This window comes from Dipodomys ordii, unplaced genomic scaffold (assembly GCF_000151885.1).
Source record: "Dipodomys ordii isolate 6190 unplaced genomic scaffold, Dord_2.0 Scaffold83, whole genome shotgun sequence".
Taxonomy (NCBI): Eukaryota; Metazoa; Chordata; class Mammalia; order Rodentia; family Heteromyidae; genus Dipodomys; species Dipodomys ordii.
This window is the reverse complement of record NW_012267299.1, coordinates 846,356-863,548: the sequence shown is the minus strand read 5'-3', so window position 1 is coordinate 863,548 and position 17,193 is coordinate 846,356. Positions and strand designations below refer to the sequence as shown.

Below are 17,193 nucleotides of genomic sequence, written 5' to 3'. Positions count from 1 at the left end.
CCAGGCCCAGAGTTCAGGCCCCACAACAGGACCAAAAAAAAAATTAAAAAAAGAATAATGACTTATCTGAACTATTGTAAATAACCAATAAGATACTTGCTAGTTATTAGAAGTGTTGATATCATCAACACAAAGAAATTTATAGTTAACAATTAATTTCCTTTATATTATTTAGTGCACTAGCTTTGAGCACAAAAGCTCAGAGACAGCGCCAGGCCCAGAGTTCAAGCCCCAGGACCGGCAAAAAAAAAAAAAGAAAAAAGTAGGTATCTTGAATTGAAATCCCTTTGTACAAATATTGCTTTAAAAATAATAAAATAAATCTAACTTTAAAAATAAAAAAAGTAACGAAGTGACATTTAAGTTGAAACCTCAAAGTGTTAGGTTATTATGTCTCCATTTCTTTTTTCATGACTTCCCCTGTGGAATCTTTTGAGATATTTTCTCTCTGTTTCTCCCCTATAAAATGCATATCTGTACTGTATACATGAGAACTAAAGTAAAAACATAAACCAATGTTAGGTTATGCTTATGTCTACTTTTCCATAATGCTTACCAAAGTTTGTAGAAACCAGTGAAGAAAGAAACTATGAAGAAGCAAAACTCACTTTATGATGTCTTCCACCAGTATGGGATGTCCACCATGTGAAGCTAAGTCTAATGGTGTGGCGCCTTCTTCGTTGGGTAAAGCCAAGGCTTGCACTCCCCCAGGGAGGCACAAGAGGAAGCGGCAAAGCTTGGTCAGGCCCCATCTCACAGCGAGGTGTAGAACAGTCTCTCTGGGTAGAGACACTGAAGGAAAAGAAAAAAAAATGCTGCTAGTTCCCCCACATAAGAAGCTTATTTCACACATCTTATCAGAGACAATGTATTTAGGCCTATTACAAATGTCAACCCTGGAAGGAACCAAAAGCATCTAATTCAAGCACTTTCCACTAAATATAGAGAGGTCTAGAGATTTTATCCAAGATCAAAGAGCCAGAAAATGCTAGAACCAGGTCTGCTCATCCCCAATGCCATATCCTTTCCATCGGCTATGCTAAACATTGCCATCACCTGTCAGAAAATGTGCAAGAAGGTCATAAAAGCTTACTTATACACTTCAACACAAGCCACATTACCATAATTTTACACTTCTGATGTCTTCATTCATGTAACTTGCTAGCCATAGCAGTTTCCTCTATCCAGAAAACTCAAGACTACATGCTTCCTCAAACCTCCCCTGCAGTATGTTGTCATCTGATAGATCCCTGAGATTATTTCAGTATTATAAAATCATTCCAGTGCTTTGCCACAAGCTAGGCCTTGGCTCTAGTCAATGCCCTTAGACAGAGGACTCTTGATTACTGTCTTCATTTACACTGTGGTGTTTGCTGTTCTGTATCGTGTGAGTTCCTGACTGTATTATTGTACTGGCTGGCAGATTCTAGAAGACTGTTTATTCCTAACACCTAGCAGAACATCCAGCTACAAAGTACTCATGGAGTTGAACTGTAATTAGCTGTTAAAATCTCAATTATTTGTGCTTATTAAAATTGCCTAATTAGTAAAGAATTTGTTCATCTGTATTCCTACCATAATAGCCCAGTGCCTGGGGGTATAGCTGATCCATGAAAGACATTGTGTAAATATGTAAAAGAAAAAATTTGTGGGGCTAGGAAGGTGGCTCAGTGGTAGAGCGCTTGCCTTGCATGCCTGAGGTCCTGGGTTCGATTCCTCAGCACCACATAAGCAAAAAGAAAAAAGCCAGAGTGGCGCTGTGGCTCAAGTGGTAGAGCGCTAGCCTTGAGCTGAAGAGCTGAGGGACAGCACCCAGGCCCAGAGTTTAGGCCCCACAACCGGACCCAAAAAAAGAAAAAAAAGAAAAAAATTTGCCTATAATGAAAAAGCTAGGCTGAAACTAAATGTAGTGACATATGAATGGTTCTAGCACTCAACATGCTGATGCTGGAGAAACACAAGAATTTGAGACCAGCCTGGGCAACGTAGGAAGATTCAATCTAAATAAACTCCATAGGCTTTGGCACACTTTAAAAATAAGCCTCATTTTAACAACTGAACTTGAAAATCCCAGTATGTATGATCTTCTGCAATGAGAATGCAATGAAAATCTGAGTGTACTTGCATGTTTTTGCAACCTGAGTCAGACACGGCTATATCATATGCATGCAATGATAGATTCAAGAAGACAGGACCTTGTCTTCTACCCTGTGGTAACCTGTGTGCTAGCACAGTGCCTGCCACATGGCATATGCCCTCTGTCCATGTTTGCTTATTAGCTGAATTAATAAGTTAGTGAATGACCAATAGTTCTTTCCTGGTAAGCACCTAGGAAAGCTCTCTGTTAGGAAAGAAAAACTGCCCCTGTGAGAGGTTAAGTATCAGCTGGGGATGTGGAGCAACAGACAGGGTGAAGAGGGTTGATGTACTTTACGGGCATGTATGAAAATAGAACAAGGAGGCCTGGTGAAATTGCTTTCCGAAGCAAGGAGGATTGAAGGAGCGTGATAAAGGAGTAAATTTGGTCAGGATATTCTATGATGTAAAGAAATGTCACACATACATTCCCCAAGTACAACTAGCATATGCTAATAAAATCTTTTTAAAAGTTAGCTATTAGTATTTGGCTGTCCTGCTATATGAAGCACCTATCATTCTTAGTCTGCCTCCAATATCTCTTGAGTAAAATCCTGAGAAGAGAAACTATATAAACTATGTATTCAGACACGTACCAAGACATCAAAGACAAAAATATCTTTTCCCCACACAAATTTACTGTCCATGAGGCCACAATTTTACAATTCTGTTGCCTTCATTAGCATAACTTCCCTATACCTAGGGACTCTTACCCAGGCAGTTCATCTCAGGAATTTCCCTTAAGACTCAGGAACTCTTTAGTAGGAACCATAACAGACAATATATAAAGGGCCTCAATCCAATTCTAAACTATAGCATGATCCTCACCCAATCCTAACCAGGCTCTTCTCCCTTCTGCCTTTGCCAACTGAAGCCACCACTGCTGCCAGCCTCAGATAAAAGGCCTTTAGTAAACCAAATGTCAAATTTTCAATGAATTCCAATCTTGTCCCCACTAGGATGGAATTTCTAAGCCATAGATCCCAACCTGAATTGATGGGAAATATCACGTGGTTGAACACACTGCAATTTTCTTCCAAGAAAATCAAATGGGAGCCTTTACACCCTTAGTGTTCCTTTTCAATATAATAGCATTGGTAAAGGCAAACATGATGGTGCTACTAACTGTACTGCTGAATGCCTTCAACACCACTAAAACTGGGGCACCAGAGACTGTGTTCAACTGACCAATAGAGGGAGTGCAGGAGGTACTGTTTCTTCTACGAGCAAAGCTTTTCAGACCTATCCTATTAGTCTCAGTTCCCTCAGAACATAATCAGTCAGACACAGTAAGAGCTTAACAGACTATGTTATTCAATAAACCACTCCCATTATAGCCCAACAAAAGCCCAGACAAGAAGGAAGTTCAAGCTCAAGTTCAAGTTCTCCTCACTCCACAGAGTATCAGCCTCATAGCCTAGCAAACAAGGAGTGTTCAAAAGAGATCCAGTCCCTAAGAGTAGCCAACTCTGTCTTGACTTAATGGTGATAACGATGAGCATTTAAAAAAAAAAAAGTTTCGATATAGGAATGTTGCTTAGTGGTAAAGTGCTTGCCTAGCATACATGAAGCCCTGGGTTTGATTCCTAGTATCACATAAACAGATTAAGGCTGGAAGGGACACCATGGCTCAAGTGGTAGAGTGCTAGCCTTGAGCAAAAGAAGCTAAGGACAGTGCTCAGCCTCTGAGTTCAAGCCCCAGGACTGGCAAAAAAAAAAAAAAGTGAACACCAAAGAGAATTCCTGACCACCAGAGAGCCACAGCAGGAAAGACCCAGCAGTTTGATGGTTCCTAAAGGAGTGGTTCGAGGAACAGGAGTGCCAATCAAGTGGTAGAGCACTTGCTGAGTCTAGCAAATAGTGCCACAAAAAACAACCAAAAATTTATTTTGTTTTATGTTGTGTTTCTAGTCAGTCTATATTTGGAATCATTGTAATGAAATGCCATTTAATTAGCAGAAAATCCAAGTTGGAGGAATGAAAAATGAACTTGTCAGTGTAAATCCAGTTATAACAAATGTATCACTCTGGGGGGAGAGGGGAGGTTTATAGAAGAGAAGACTAGAAGATCAGTTTCTTCCTGGACTTGAAGTGAGACTACTATCATAGATTTGAGAATGACATTGACAAAGCATGGTAAGTACACACATTTTCTGTTTATCAATAATGCAGTGTAACTGCACTGCATTTTCATTTGTCTCCCAAACTACACAGGGCCTCTAGAGGGTTAACAGCGAGACTGTCTGAGAACAGCTTACCTGTGGTATAGGGGCAGACCAGAAAATTGACGGGTGCACAGTTTAAAATACCTAATGAATGGCCACCTGCTGTCCAAGGCACAGGATCGCAGTGTTTGTCTTGACAGAACATCTGGTGTATTGCACTGAAGCAATTATATTGTGAACTAGGCTGACAGCTAGTTCCTTTCAATCATGTTTTTAAGTTATAACCAGAAGAAAAACTGCTTTCCAACAAACCACCCGTCTATTTACTGCAGGTTTATTATAATTTTTATATTTAAAAGATCAGACAAATGCATTCAACTGTTAAATCCCACAACACTGGAGCCTTATCTAATGTGTTATTTATAATATTTGTGTGTGTGTGCGCGCGTACACGCACATGCACGCACACATGGGTACACATGCACACTGCTCCTAGAACTTGAACTTGGGGCCTGAGTGTAGTCCCTGAGCTTTCTTTTCCACTCAAGGCTAGCACTCTATCACTGATCCACAGATCGATTTCCAGCTTTTTGGTGGTTAATTGGAGATAAGAATCTCACAGACTTTCCTGCCCAGCCTGGCTTTGAACCACAGTCCTTAGTAGCTAGATAATTTACTCTGGAAAATAAAATTTTGAATCACTCTGGCAGGTCAGGATGGCCAATAGACACATGAAGAAATGCTCAACCTCCCTAGCCACAAAAGAAATACAAATCAAAACAACATTGAGATGCCACCTAACCCCAGTTAGAGTGGCTATAATCAAGAACTCTAATAACAACAGATGCTGGAGGGGATGTGGACAGAAGGGAGCCCTACTGCATTGTTGGTGGGAATGTAAACTTGTTCAACCACTTTGGAAAGCAGTATGGAAGTTCCTCTAAAGACTCCACATAGAGCTCCCCTATGACCCAGCAATCCCACTTTTGGGCATTTACCCAAATGATCACAAACAAGACCACACTGAAGCTACAGCACAACTATGTTTATTGCAGCATTATTTACTATAGCTAAGATATGGAACCAACCGGATGCCCCTCAGTAGATGAATGGATCAAGAAAATGTGATATATATATATATATATATATATATATTATATATATACACATATACACATATTCTATGCCTCCATCAGAAAGAATAGCATTGCCCCATTTGTTAGGAAATGGAAAGACTTGGAAAGAATTATATTAAGTGAAGTAAGCCAGGCCTAAAGAAACATAGGTCCCATGGTTTCCCTTATTTGCAATAACTAGTATATGTCTGAGACAAGCAGAAATGGTCAGACAAGTTGATGTTAGGCAAAATGAACCCCAAGATAAGGACTCAATTTGCTTTTCTTTCTTGCTATTTTTTTCTAACGTATTTATAAGGTGATTTCTATGTTGCTTTTTATGTCCCCCTCCCCACAGTATAACCCCTGTTTTCACTGCATTTGGTGTTGGTATAATTTGTGGAGGGGAAGGGAAAAAAACAATTGTTTAAATAGGGATACAGGTGGACCCATTGCAACAATGATGTTAACATCGAAAAATGAACTTTACAACTTTGGTAGAGGGGAGTGCGGGGGGGGGGCGGAGAGGGAGGAGATAGGAAGGGATGGGAAGGGGAAACAAAGGAGGAGGCAACAATGCTTGATAAGAAATTACTTATTACCTTGCTCATGTAATTGTAACCCCTCTGTACAGTATTTTCACAATAATAATATATATACATAGAAAAAACTTGAATCATTCAATTGGCTATACATGCTTTTTTGTTTTTTTTTAATTGTGAAAATACTGTACAGAGGGGTTACAATTACATGGGCAAGATAATGAGTATATTTCTTATCAAGCATTGTAACCTCCTCCTTTGTTTCCCCTTCCCATCCCATCCTTCCCCCACCGCCCCCCCACCCAACCCTCCTCCCCCTCCTACCAAAGTTGTAAAGTTCATTTTCGACATAATGACTTGTACATCTCATTGTTGCAATGGGTCCACCTGTATCCCTATTTAAACCATTTGTTTTTTCCCTTCCCCTCCACAAATTATAACAACAGCAAATACAGTGAAAGCAGGGGTTATACCGTAGGGAAGGAACATACAAAGCAACAAAGAAATAATCTTATAAATGTGTTAGAAAATCGCGTTTTTAAGTATAAATATATGTGAAAATATTCAAAAAACAAAAGAAGTGGACTTTTCTTCACTCAGTCAAAAACAAAGCTGCAGTTCTCCTGGGGCTGGGAGAAAAGTTTCTAGGATGATTGGGCAATACCACAGCTCTGATAGCCCCCTGGGTTCTCTCTGCACACAGCAGCCCCCCATTGGCAAGGCCAGCTTGCTTGCTGGCTATATCAGACTCCAGAGAACACCAACACAGGGAAGTCATTTGCTTGAGCAGGAATTAAAAGCTTTCAACCCGACTTCATCTGATTATCAACCCATAAAATATCAGAATATTTCATCCTTAGTGAACCTAGTTGTCCACATTATGCCAGTATCTAAGAGATTGTGTTTGTGTACCAAACATTATCAGACAGAAAACTGAAAACTAAAAAGTTCAATAGTAAAACTGTATTTGATAATTACATTCCAAATCAATGTTGTGCTGCAAATGAGTGATACTGAAATCACACAAAAGCTTTTATTCACAGAAGGAATGGGTTGAATTTTACAAAACAGAAATCCAGTTTTGTGGATGGACTGAAGTTAAACCAAACCTGGAATATTTCCTTCCTGCAAACCTATAATGAATTATGTTTCATTATGACTCTCAGCTCAGGACAAAAGGAAGCTTGATTTATAGGACAGTTTTCTGTTCAGACTCTGGCCTTTCCCAGGACTCCATACTTTCCTGATAACTCACAACAGTTAAACAGGGGAAAAGGTAAAATATTTATCATGAAATACAAGGTAATGCAGAAAATTTTCACAGTAAGATTTCAAGCAGACTCGTCACACCAAATCTGATAAGATTTTATCATATCAAAACTAACAGCCAATCATACTGTAACCCAAAGAAATCATAAATAGAAAACAAAGAGTTTTTAAGAAGACCAATGAGTGAAGGTTTTAAATAGTTCTTAGATAAATACTAAAAGAAATAATTACTAGACAGTATGGGAGTTCCTTAAGAAATTAAAAACAGTACCACCATATGATCTAGCAATCCCATATCTGGATATACAATATATCCAACGAAAATGAAGGCAATATCAAAGAGACATTTGATACTCATATTCATTGCAACATTAGTCACAATGCCTAACGTATCTATCAATTGATAAATGGATAAAGAAAATGTGATATATCTATTCACTGGAATACATCATTTATGGCATCATGAACAGAAGTGGAGAGTATTATATGCCAGGCACAGAAAGACAAATACTGTATGAGCTTACTCATATGTGGAGTCTCAGAAATAGAGACATGGCTGTCAAAAGGCAGTATAAAAAAAAGGAAGACGGAAATTGACCAATGATTACTGTTACCATTGGATAGAAGAAAAAAAATCTGTTTGATTACACAATAATGTAGGTATAGATAATAATGTACATTTCAAAAAGGTAAAAATAATTTTGAAATTTTTCCATTAAAAATTATAAACATTCAAGGAAAAGATGTCTGACCTGACTTAAATATTATTTAATGCCTACATATGTCCAAACATTGCATGTTACACTTATGTGCATTTTTATAGTTGTCTGTATCAATTAACAATAAATTTAAAATAGGTGCATGTCTGTGATCTTATCACTCATAAGACTGAAGACAGGAGGATCATGTGTTCAAGGACAGCCTAGACTACAGAATGAAACTTTGCCTTAAAATTTTTAATATACTGGAAGTGGCCCTGTGGCTCAAGCGGTAGAGTGCTGGCCTTGAGCTTAAGAATGCAGGGCAGCGCCCAAGCCCAGGGTTTGAGCCCCACAACCAACAAAAAAAAATTAATATACTTTAAATATATTTTTAAAAAGAAAAAAAATTACTAAGAAACTTTTCCACTAATGCCACTTATGACTAATACAATGTAAGCTCATTTCATTACTATGGTTTATCTACCTGTAAGACAAAGAAAACTTACTAACAAACATGTGTACTAGCAAAAGATGTCTTTGCATTTAAGAAATTCTGAATGGTTCAGATTATAACTCTCCTAAATTAAGAGGTAAGTACAAAAAGTTCAAAATCATAATAATTCAAATTTAGTTCAAATAGTTCAAAATCCAAATAGTTCAAAATCCAAATAGTTCAAAATTAGCAGTATTCTACCAAATTGCTTTGATAGATAATGAGTCAAAATGCATCCACTACAGCATACATGTGCACTGGGAAATCTAACACAGCCTAATTGATCTGAGCATCTTCACGAGTCCTTCCTCAAGAGAGGTCTGGGAAGGTAGATGAAGAAACATAAACACAAGGTGAGCTGAATGTTATCTCCTGATATAGTCATAAATGCTAGTGTGAAATTTAGCTTGAAACGTGAGTATTAACCTTATTCCTTGCCATATGTTGTAGAGAAGCTATGTTGTAAGTTGAGGCAGCAGAAAATGTAACACAAATTACATATCAACACATAACACCTGCCATTTATCACATAACATACATCATACATATATATACATGAGCTATGAAAAGTGTATCCTTAGACCCTCAAGCATCGCTATGGCAATCACCCTATCTCTATCATATCCATTGGCTAGGTCTTCAGAGACAATGGTGTTCAGAACAAATATACCTTATACCTATCAATCACTTACCACATAGCAAAGAACAACCCACAAACTCAACTATGTCTCAGAGCTGGACAGCACTCATGACTTTTCTAGATAAGGTTTTAATAAAATATAAACTTACCCAGGGGAATTTTAGTATAATTTTGATTAAATGAATGAAATGAATATTCTCTTTCATTGTGGTTAATGGCTATAATTGTATTTACAAAGATATATACTTTTTAACCTACAACAGTGAATTTAATCTTACCCATGATCAAATTTAAGCCAACCTTTAAGCCATAACCAGAACTTATCAGGAAGTGAAAACTATTAAACATTGTCTAGCCACAAAGCTAAGGCCATGAGACCAATACAGAAAAATAGCAACAATACATATTGTGTTCAGTGAAAACAACAGCTGTATTTTACATAACATTGTATAAGCTGTCATCACCATAAGAAGCATGTGTTGAACAGTTTAGATTCATGCCTCACATGGGCCTAGTACAGCATCTAAAGCTCTATTCACACACACATTCCAAATGGTTGGTATTAAACATTCATTCTGCCATTAACAACTCCAAAAGTTAGTGTAAATATAACATACAGAAATTACAAGTGACTAAGAAAACAGAAATGCTAATTACTCTGATTTGACCATTATGAATTGTATATACATAAGGAATTATGACTACTCCTTAAATAAATGCAATTATGTGGGGTTTGAACTCAGGGCCTGGGTGCTGTGCCTGATCTCTTTTGCTCAAGGTTAGCTCTGCCACTTGAGCCATAGCCCCACTTCTGGCTATAGTAGTACATTAAAGATAAAAGTCTCACAGACTTTCCTGGACGGTTGGCCTTGAACCATGATCCTCAGATTGAGATCCTCCTGACTAGCTATGATTACAAGGTATGAGCCACCAGTGCCCAGCTGTAAAGTCATTTTTTAAAAAGACCAATATAATACAAATGCTCTTGGTGACACTGATATTTTTTAATAATGCTAGTTCATTGGTTACATTTTTTTCCCATGGCCACATTCACATTTCTTTTAAAAGAAGAGGAAGAAAGAAGAAATGGAAGTAGAGCCAGGGGAAGAAGAGCTATAGCCCCAAACGTCCAGCTCAAGAGCCCATCCTAAAGCAGCAGCACCCCCTCACCCTTGGGACAAAGCCTTCACCTCCATCTCCCCACACTTCCCTGGGCAGAATAGAATCAACCAGCCCAGACAAGTGGTTGAGGACCTCAAGCAAAACATCCAAATCAGAGCAAGGCTCAGTAAAAAGGTAGGCAGGAAAACCCACCCAGAGAAGCAGACAACCAATTGTCTGAACTTGACATACAGATCATAGGTCAGAGTTTTCTCATGCAGACCCACCTTCTAGTGAAGAATTTCCCAAGACAGTCCACCCCCGAGGCAGCTCCATTTGGGTCAGAGCCAGCACAAGCTCCTCATCCAGCACAGGCAGTGCTCCCACAGACAGGGCAAACGGGGTGAGCAAGGTCTGGTGGCTACACGCTGTGAGGCGGTCCGCCTGGGTAACCAGCAAACGAGCCAGCCTGCAGGCCATGTTGTCCACGTAGGTCACAGAGCCAGAGTCCATGGTCACTGGAGAGTAACCTTCTGAGCAGAGGCATACAGACACCATCACTGTCTCCTGAAGCTGGTGGCCTGGATGACAAGAGAGTGAACAGGTCAGTCCAAGACTATAGACAGCAAAGGATGGTGATCTCTAAGCTAGCTCTGAGAAGCCCTGGGGTGGACAGCACTCTCCTAGAGGAGAGGAAAGTAGACAAGTCCACCACTCCATGCATGCTGCCTTGCCTATGGACCAAGTAAAAACTGATACCATCTTTCAGTGTCTCCCGAGTTTTAGACAATCCTCACCACAAGGCAGTGATTTGCCATATAGTCTCACATTTTACTTCTCTCCCACTCCTAGACTCCAAACTGTCATTAATTTAATATCATATTTATTTAGTAGATACCGAAACATGTGTTCACATATTTTCTTCCAGAATTTAAAGCACTGTTCCAGGTCCACTCTATCATTTTAAAAGCCTTGGCTCTTTTCTATTTCCTTCTGAGTCATATATCTTCCCCTGTTTATTCAGACAATAGTTTTATAAGACAGCCCAGAAAATTACTTTGAAAATGGGCTGGGGTGGGTAAAAGAGTATTAAATAGGAACTATATATCCATCTATATGTATATAAACATATAGATGCATATATATTCATACACATATGCACATACATTGTATAAACATACTCAGCAGAAATCCACAAGTATGTTGCTCAGTGCTTTTGACACTCACTTTCTGCCTCATTGCTGTTCTCTTGGTGTCTCTGGTATGGCTGATCAGCTAATCCTGCTCCCTTATCACTCTTTATACTTCTCATCTTTGCCTTACTCTCTCATTATGCTACCACTGGGGAACTTTTGCCCAGGAATACTTTTCTGCTGCCTTTGGCAAAAGGTTCAGGAACTGGTAGCACCATACAACTGTGATCACAATATGATATCATGGCTGAGTGGAAAAGTGTTACTCAGCTACCACTGGTCCATGGCAATCTTCTGTCCCTAAGCAAATGGTTAAGGGTTACAAGCCATTCCTGCTCTGCCTCATCTACCAAAGCTTTTCCTCAAAGGCTATGCTGCCAGAGTTTCAAGGATCCAGAGAAAATCAAGTTTATTAGAAGAGAACTACTCTATTGCTAGACACAAGTGGCTCACACTTGTAGTCCTAGGTCCTCAGTAGACTGAAATCAGGAGGATCATAGCTCAAAGCCAGCCTGGGAAGAAAAGTCAACAAGATTCTACCTCCAGCAAAATGCTGGACTAAAAATATGTCTCTAATAATAGAGCATAATCAGTGAAGCAAGAAAGCCAAGTGAATGTATAAAGCCCTGAGTTCAAGCCCTGGTAACAGCACAAAAAAAAGGCAAAGAAAAAAGGAGTGAATTATTGCCATCCTCATGCTGATGCTTCCAGAGCTGAGGATCAGAATTCACCCTTCCCGCTAGACTGCACATACCTACTCCATATTATAGAAACCTCTAGCCACGTCTCTGCAGGTTACATGGTAAAGTTTTCATCCAGGACACCTAAGGTTCCAAAAGAGAGTGTCACAACACCCAGGGAATCTGTTACGATGAAGGCAAGGACCCTCATTGGCAACAGGACACGAGTCAATCAGAAAGATGCTCTCCAACACACAAGAGGGAATGGAGGCTGGTCCCTCCATGCAAGTAAAGAAAAAAAGAAAGAGTTGTTGTTCGAAGAGTCACTTTGGCTCTTACTTTTATTATTTATAAGAGTTTTAATAAAACAAAATAGTTAAAAAAGAAGGGAAAACTGAAGGCAAGAAAGACATTAGCAGAGATGCCAGAGCCAGAGCACAGATGTGCCAAAGTAATTACATACTAGTAATTAAGTCTGAGGTCTTCTCTGGTAACAATAAGGATTACTGGGCCAGAGAGAAGATGCTTAGAATTGTCCACAAAGACAGGGCAGGGCTGAAAATCATGTACACTTCCCTACAAATCTTGCCATGTCTGTGCTGTCCACCTGTTTGCACTCTACCTTCTCTCCACAAGTAGAAGCAGATACATGTAATATAAAGACACTTAGGAACCTGTTTCCTTAAAAATGAAGCTGGGAGAAAAAAAGCCAGGATCAGCCTCTAATCCTAGCTAGTCAGGAAGATGAGATTTGAGCATCACCTTTCCAAGCTAGGCTAGGAAAGTCCATGACGCTCTTATCTCCAAATAAGCACCAAAAAAAGCCTGAAATGGAGCCATGGTTCAAGTGTTAGATTGCTAGCCTCGAGCTAGCTCAAGGGAAAGAGCCCAGGCCTTGTGTTCAAGCCCCAGGATGTGAACATACAACAAAAGAAAAACTGAAAATCCCTACAAATGAAGGGGACCTGAGAGACTTATGATTAAGAAAATTCAACCAATCATCAGGAAAATATTAATAAAATATAACATACAATATTCTGGGGCTGGGAAGGTGGCTCAGTGGTAGAGCGCTTGCCTTGCATGCATGAGGCCCTGGGTTCAATTTCTCAGCACCACATAAGCAGAAAAAAAGCCAGAAGTGGCACTGTGGCTCAAGTGGTAGAGCGCTAGCCTTAAGGTGAAGAGCTGAGGGACAGTGCCCAGGCCCAGAGTTCAGGCCCATAACCGGACCTCCCCCCCAAAAAATACAATATTCTAATATGTGATAACATAATAGTATCCTGCCTATCTTGCAAGTGGTGATGACATTTTATTTTCACCTTTGGATCAAAGCTTGATGTGCCTTAAATGCACAAGCCACAACCCAACAGAAAGAGAAAACACCATATTTGTGACCCTTCTCCTAACAACAGATCCACTGGATGTATTCATTTATCTTTTTTTTTCTTTTCTTTTTTTTATTTAATTTTATTTTATTTGTGAACATACTGTACAGAGGGGTTACAATTGCATGGGCAGGATAATGCGTACATTTCTTACCAAGCATTGCAGCCTCCTCCTTTGTTTAGTATTCATTTATCTGTCACCATAATCGCTGAAGAAGATAACTCAGAGAATACAGGTTTAAAAATATAAACACTTTGGTGTGGGCAGAGAAGATTCTGGAGCTTGAGAGGCAATAAGAAAGAGTCTGGATGGACAGAGCATCCTGGCCATCACAAGAAGCAAGGCAAGGGTGTGTGCGGTAGCCCTGGCACTGCCAGTCTACCCACAGGCAATGAGGAAGAAGAGTGAAGCCAACCTTTGTAGTGCCAGCTCTTCCTGAGCCAGTCCTGGCAATAGGTCTCAGGAACAAGGAGCTGACACTTAAAGTACAGGGCTTCCTCCATTCTACTGCATTGGAGGCACAGCTGATCTTGATAGCAGGATACTATCAGCAAGATGGGCTTGCTTGCATTTAGTTACATCTCTGAATGGAGCTAGAGACACAGCTGAAGGGACTCCAGATGTGAGATAATGTAGTGCAAGTGTCCTTCCCAATGGTGCACACCCACCTACCTCCCCACTCCTCCACACACATGAACAACCATATACCCACTTGTGCAGCCATGGCCATATATCCACACGTGTGCAACAGTGAAATGCTTTTCCTGTTTCCCCTGGTTCTCTCCCTGGCCTATATCCCTGGAAGGAAGATGCTGGTAGATAGATATCGAGTCATACAACAAAGAGGGCAGCTCACCTGGAATGCTGGACTGAAGGACGTTATCCTCAACTCGCTCGGCAATCACAACATGCCTCTGATGAGATCCGTCATAAATAAAATAGAACTCAGCATCTTCAGGAAGATAAACATTTTTGCCAAACTTGGCATAGACCGTCATCTGCCCCTGAAAAAATGAATAAATGAGGGCATCATTACACTTCTGGTCCTCTAAGAAACCACAATGAAAGGGCACAAGGTCCAAAACACTGTTAGATTCACTTATGTGAGTGCGCTCACATGTACTATGAATCTTCCTCCCGACATGGCTGACATCAGGGAAGATGTTCCTGATGTGTTTCATGTTGGTATCAGAGCTGTTTGTCCTGTTTTTAAAGAAGTTCAGAGCACAGTTGAAGATTGTTGTTGTTGTTGTTTACTAGATATGTGAGTATGATTCTTCATCATATTTTAGTTTGAATTTCTGCCTGCCAAACCTCATCACTTGTACTGATTTCTATCTTATACCTGAAACACCACAATTAGCGTTCTTTGTGCTGTCCTTACCTTTTCCTGGGCCACACTACAGATTGCAAGAATCTTAAATACTCGCAAACATTGCCAAAGAAATACGACTTCCTGCCCCCACATTTGCTACGCTGTTCTATTAGCTCTTTGTCTTTTCTGAGGAATTTCCAAGTTCAGCCTCACCCAGCCAGCCCTCATTCTCATTTAAGAGCTTCTGGTTGGCACAACGCCCCAAGAAGTATTCTGGTTCTAAGGTGAAAAGAGGCCATACCAGGTCACCGAGGCACACTCTGGTGGCAAATGTCAAAAGAATGAAACAAACCAAGCATTGGGCTTTTATGCTTGTAATAATCCTGGCTACTTGGGAGGCTGAGATCTCATGATGAAGGCTCAAAGCCACCCAAGTCAAAAAGTCTGTGAAACTATTATCTCCAATTAACCAGCAAAATGCCAGAAATGAAGATGTGGCTCAAGTGGTAAAGCACCATCCTTGAATAGTTTAATCAAAAGGGAGTACAAGGCCCTGAGTTGAAATTCCCATACTGATACATACATACACAACAAGATAATAATAATAATAGAATGGAACAGCTGGCTAGTGGTCATGAATATATGATTTCTCAGAAGCTCTGTGGGGAGCCAACTCAGCAGATCTTTAATCAAGTGAAGCTTTACTCAAGTGAAGCATTGACAGGCCAGCCTGCTGGAGGCTTTAAGGATTCATTCCTCGCTCTACTGGAAACACATAAAGGCAGAGCCAAGTTGGGCCTCAAGAGACAGGGTGCATCCCACCCCACCTACAGGAGTGTCGAGGAAGTGGAAATCAGGATGGAATGGATCGCCCACTTTGGTGGGCCACCGGGGTGCACTCGATGTGAGAAGTCCTGGGCTTCTGTGTATTCATCCAACAAAAACAACCCAATTTCTCTCTCTGAGATGAGGAGGAAATTGAGCAAAGGCTGGCCAGTCTCCTACACAGCTACTGGCCTCCAATGGGCAGCAGCCTGGGCAGTAGCAGACTAAGAAAGACACGAGGAGCCCATCAGGAGCAAAAACCACATCAGTACAGGACTGCTCTGTCAGCGCTCATATGGTTGCTTATTATAAAATTGTTTCTAAGTTTTAAAAACTTTTTTAAAAAGTGGTTTGCAACCACATACACAAGTTATCTGAAATAATGAATTATTCTAAACATAAATGGGGAGTGAATCACCAATTCACATGTTGGAATTGTCCTTTCTCTGCATATGAACATGTGTGAACACACAAACATAATCAATAGAAAGTAACATGCCAAGAAAAGTCTCATATACAACAGCTTCAGAAAAAGTTCAGAAAGGAGGTCTGTAAAGCAAAAAGAAAAGGAAAGAACAAAGAAAACAGAAAAAAATCTGAAATGACTGAGAGAGGAAACTTAAATGAAATTCTATTTCCTGAAAAAAAGAAAAACAACCTGCTTTTTATCAGTTCCTGGTTGGTAAAGGGACTGCTAAATACTCACAGACAGAATCTGACCTGTTTGTGTGTTTTTTTTTAAGCAGAAAGCAGATTGTATATATAGACCAAGGTTGTTGGGTTGTTTTTTTCCAGATCACAAGGATATCTAATCTACCTCTATTCCAAACAATGCCCATATTATTCTTTCATGTGGCTAAGTGAACAAAGTTACTACTTAGGAAAGAGGTTCAGTACAATCCTTTCCAATGCAAAACCTTCCCAGCAATATAGTCTTTTAATCCTGTGCCTCCTTTTCAAGAACCACATATGGTTTTATGGGTACAGAAGATAAACAACATTCCTGTCTGAAATGAGCCAGCTCAACCAATGATAGACATCCAGAAGTCCTAGCATTAATCATGATATTCAGAATAACTGGAGTCTTTTCTTTGGTAATCCCAAGGATAGAAGAAAGATATAGAGATATGGGAGAAGAAGGGGAGGATATCATGTTACAGAAAGAAACAGAGGGAGACAATGAAAAAAGGAAGACAGAGACAGAAAAGGTAAAGAAGGCAGAGCAAAAACGTGCACATGCAGAAAAGTCTCAAAGGGCTCAGAGGAGACAGATGGTGATGAGCTTGTTAGAGCACAAGGTAAATGGGCTTCTAAAATTTAGGCTGTACAGTTCAGAGTGAATAATCAGGTACGGGTGACAATTTCAAGTCATGATTGGAGTCTAACCACTGGAGACATTGAAAATCGACTGTTCTTTAAAGACCATTCATTTCATATATGATAAAAAAATAAACTGCAATTTATAGAGTATCGGTATACCTCTTCTACTTCCCCATTTTCTACTCAATAGTTGAAAATTACCAAGTGCCATAAGTAAATTTGTGGTCATTGACATGACAGTGGCTCAGCTTCTATATAAAAGTAACAGAGATATGTTCTCACTCTTTCCCCTGTGCCAAGTATAAAACTCTC

The 17,193-nt window shown here is 39.8% G+C and overlaps 1 protein-coding gene across 1 annotated transcript in view; it reads right to left on the bottom strand.

Annotated features, from left to right (window-relative positions):
• Nucleotides 1-14,419, bottom strand: part of Arhgef28 (Rho guanine nucleotide exchange factor (GEF) 28) — a 164,995-nt gene extending 150,576 nt beyond the window's left edge. The window contains exons 1-3 of the mRNA XM_013025296.1: nt 14,278-14,419; nt 10,450-10,743; nt 609-792 (exon numbers count right to left, since the gene is read on the bottom strand). Coding sequence (XP_012880750.1) covers nt 609-792; nt 10,450-10,743; nt 14,278-14,419 — 620 coding nt within the window. The remainder of the gene's footprint in view (nt 1-608; nt 793-10,449; nt 10,744-14,277) is intronic.
• Nucleotides 14,420-17,193: the final 2,774 nt, after the last annotated feature.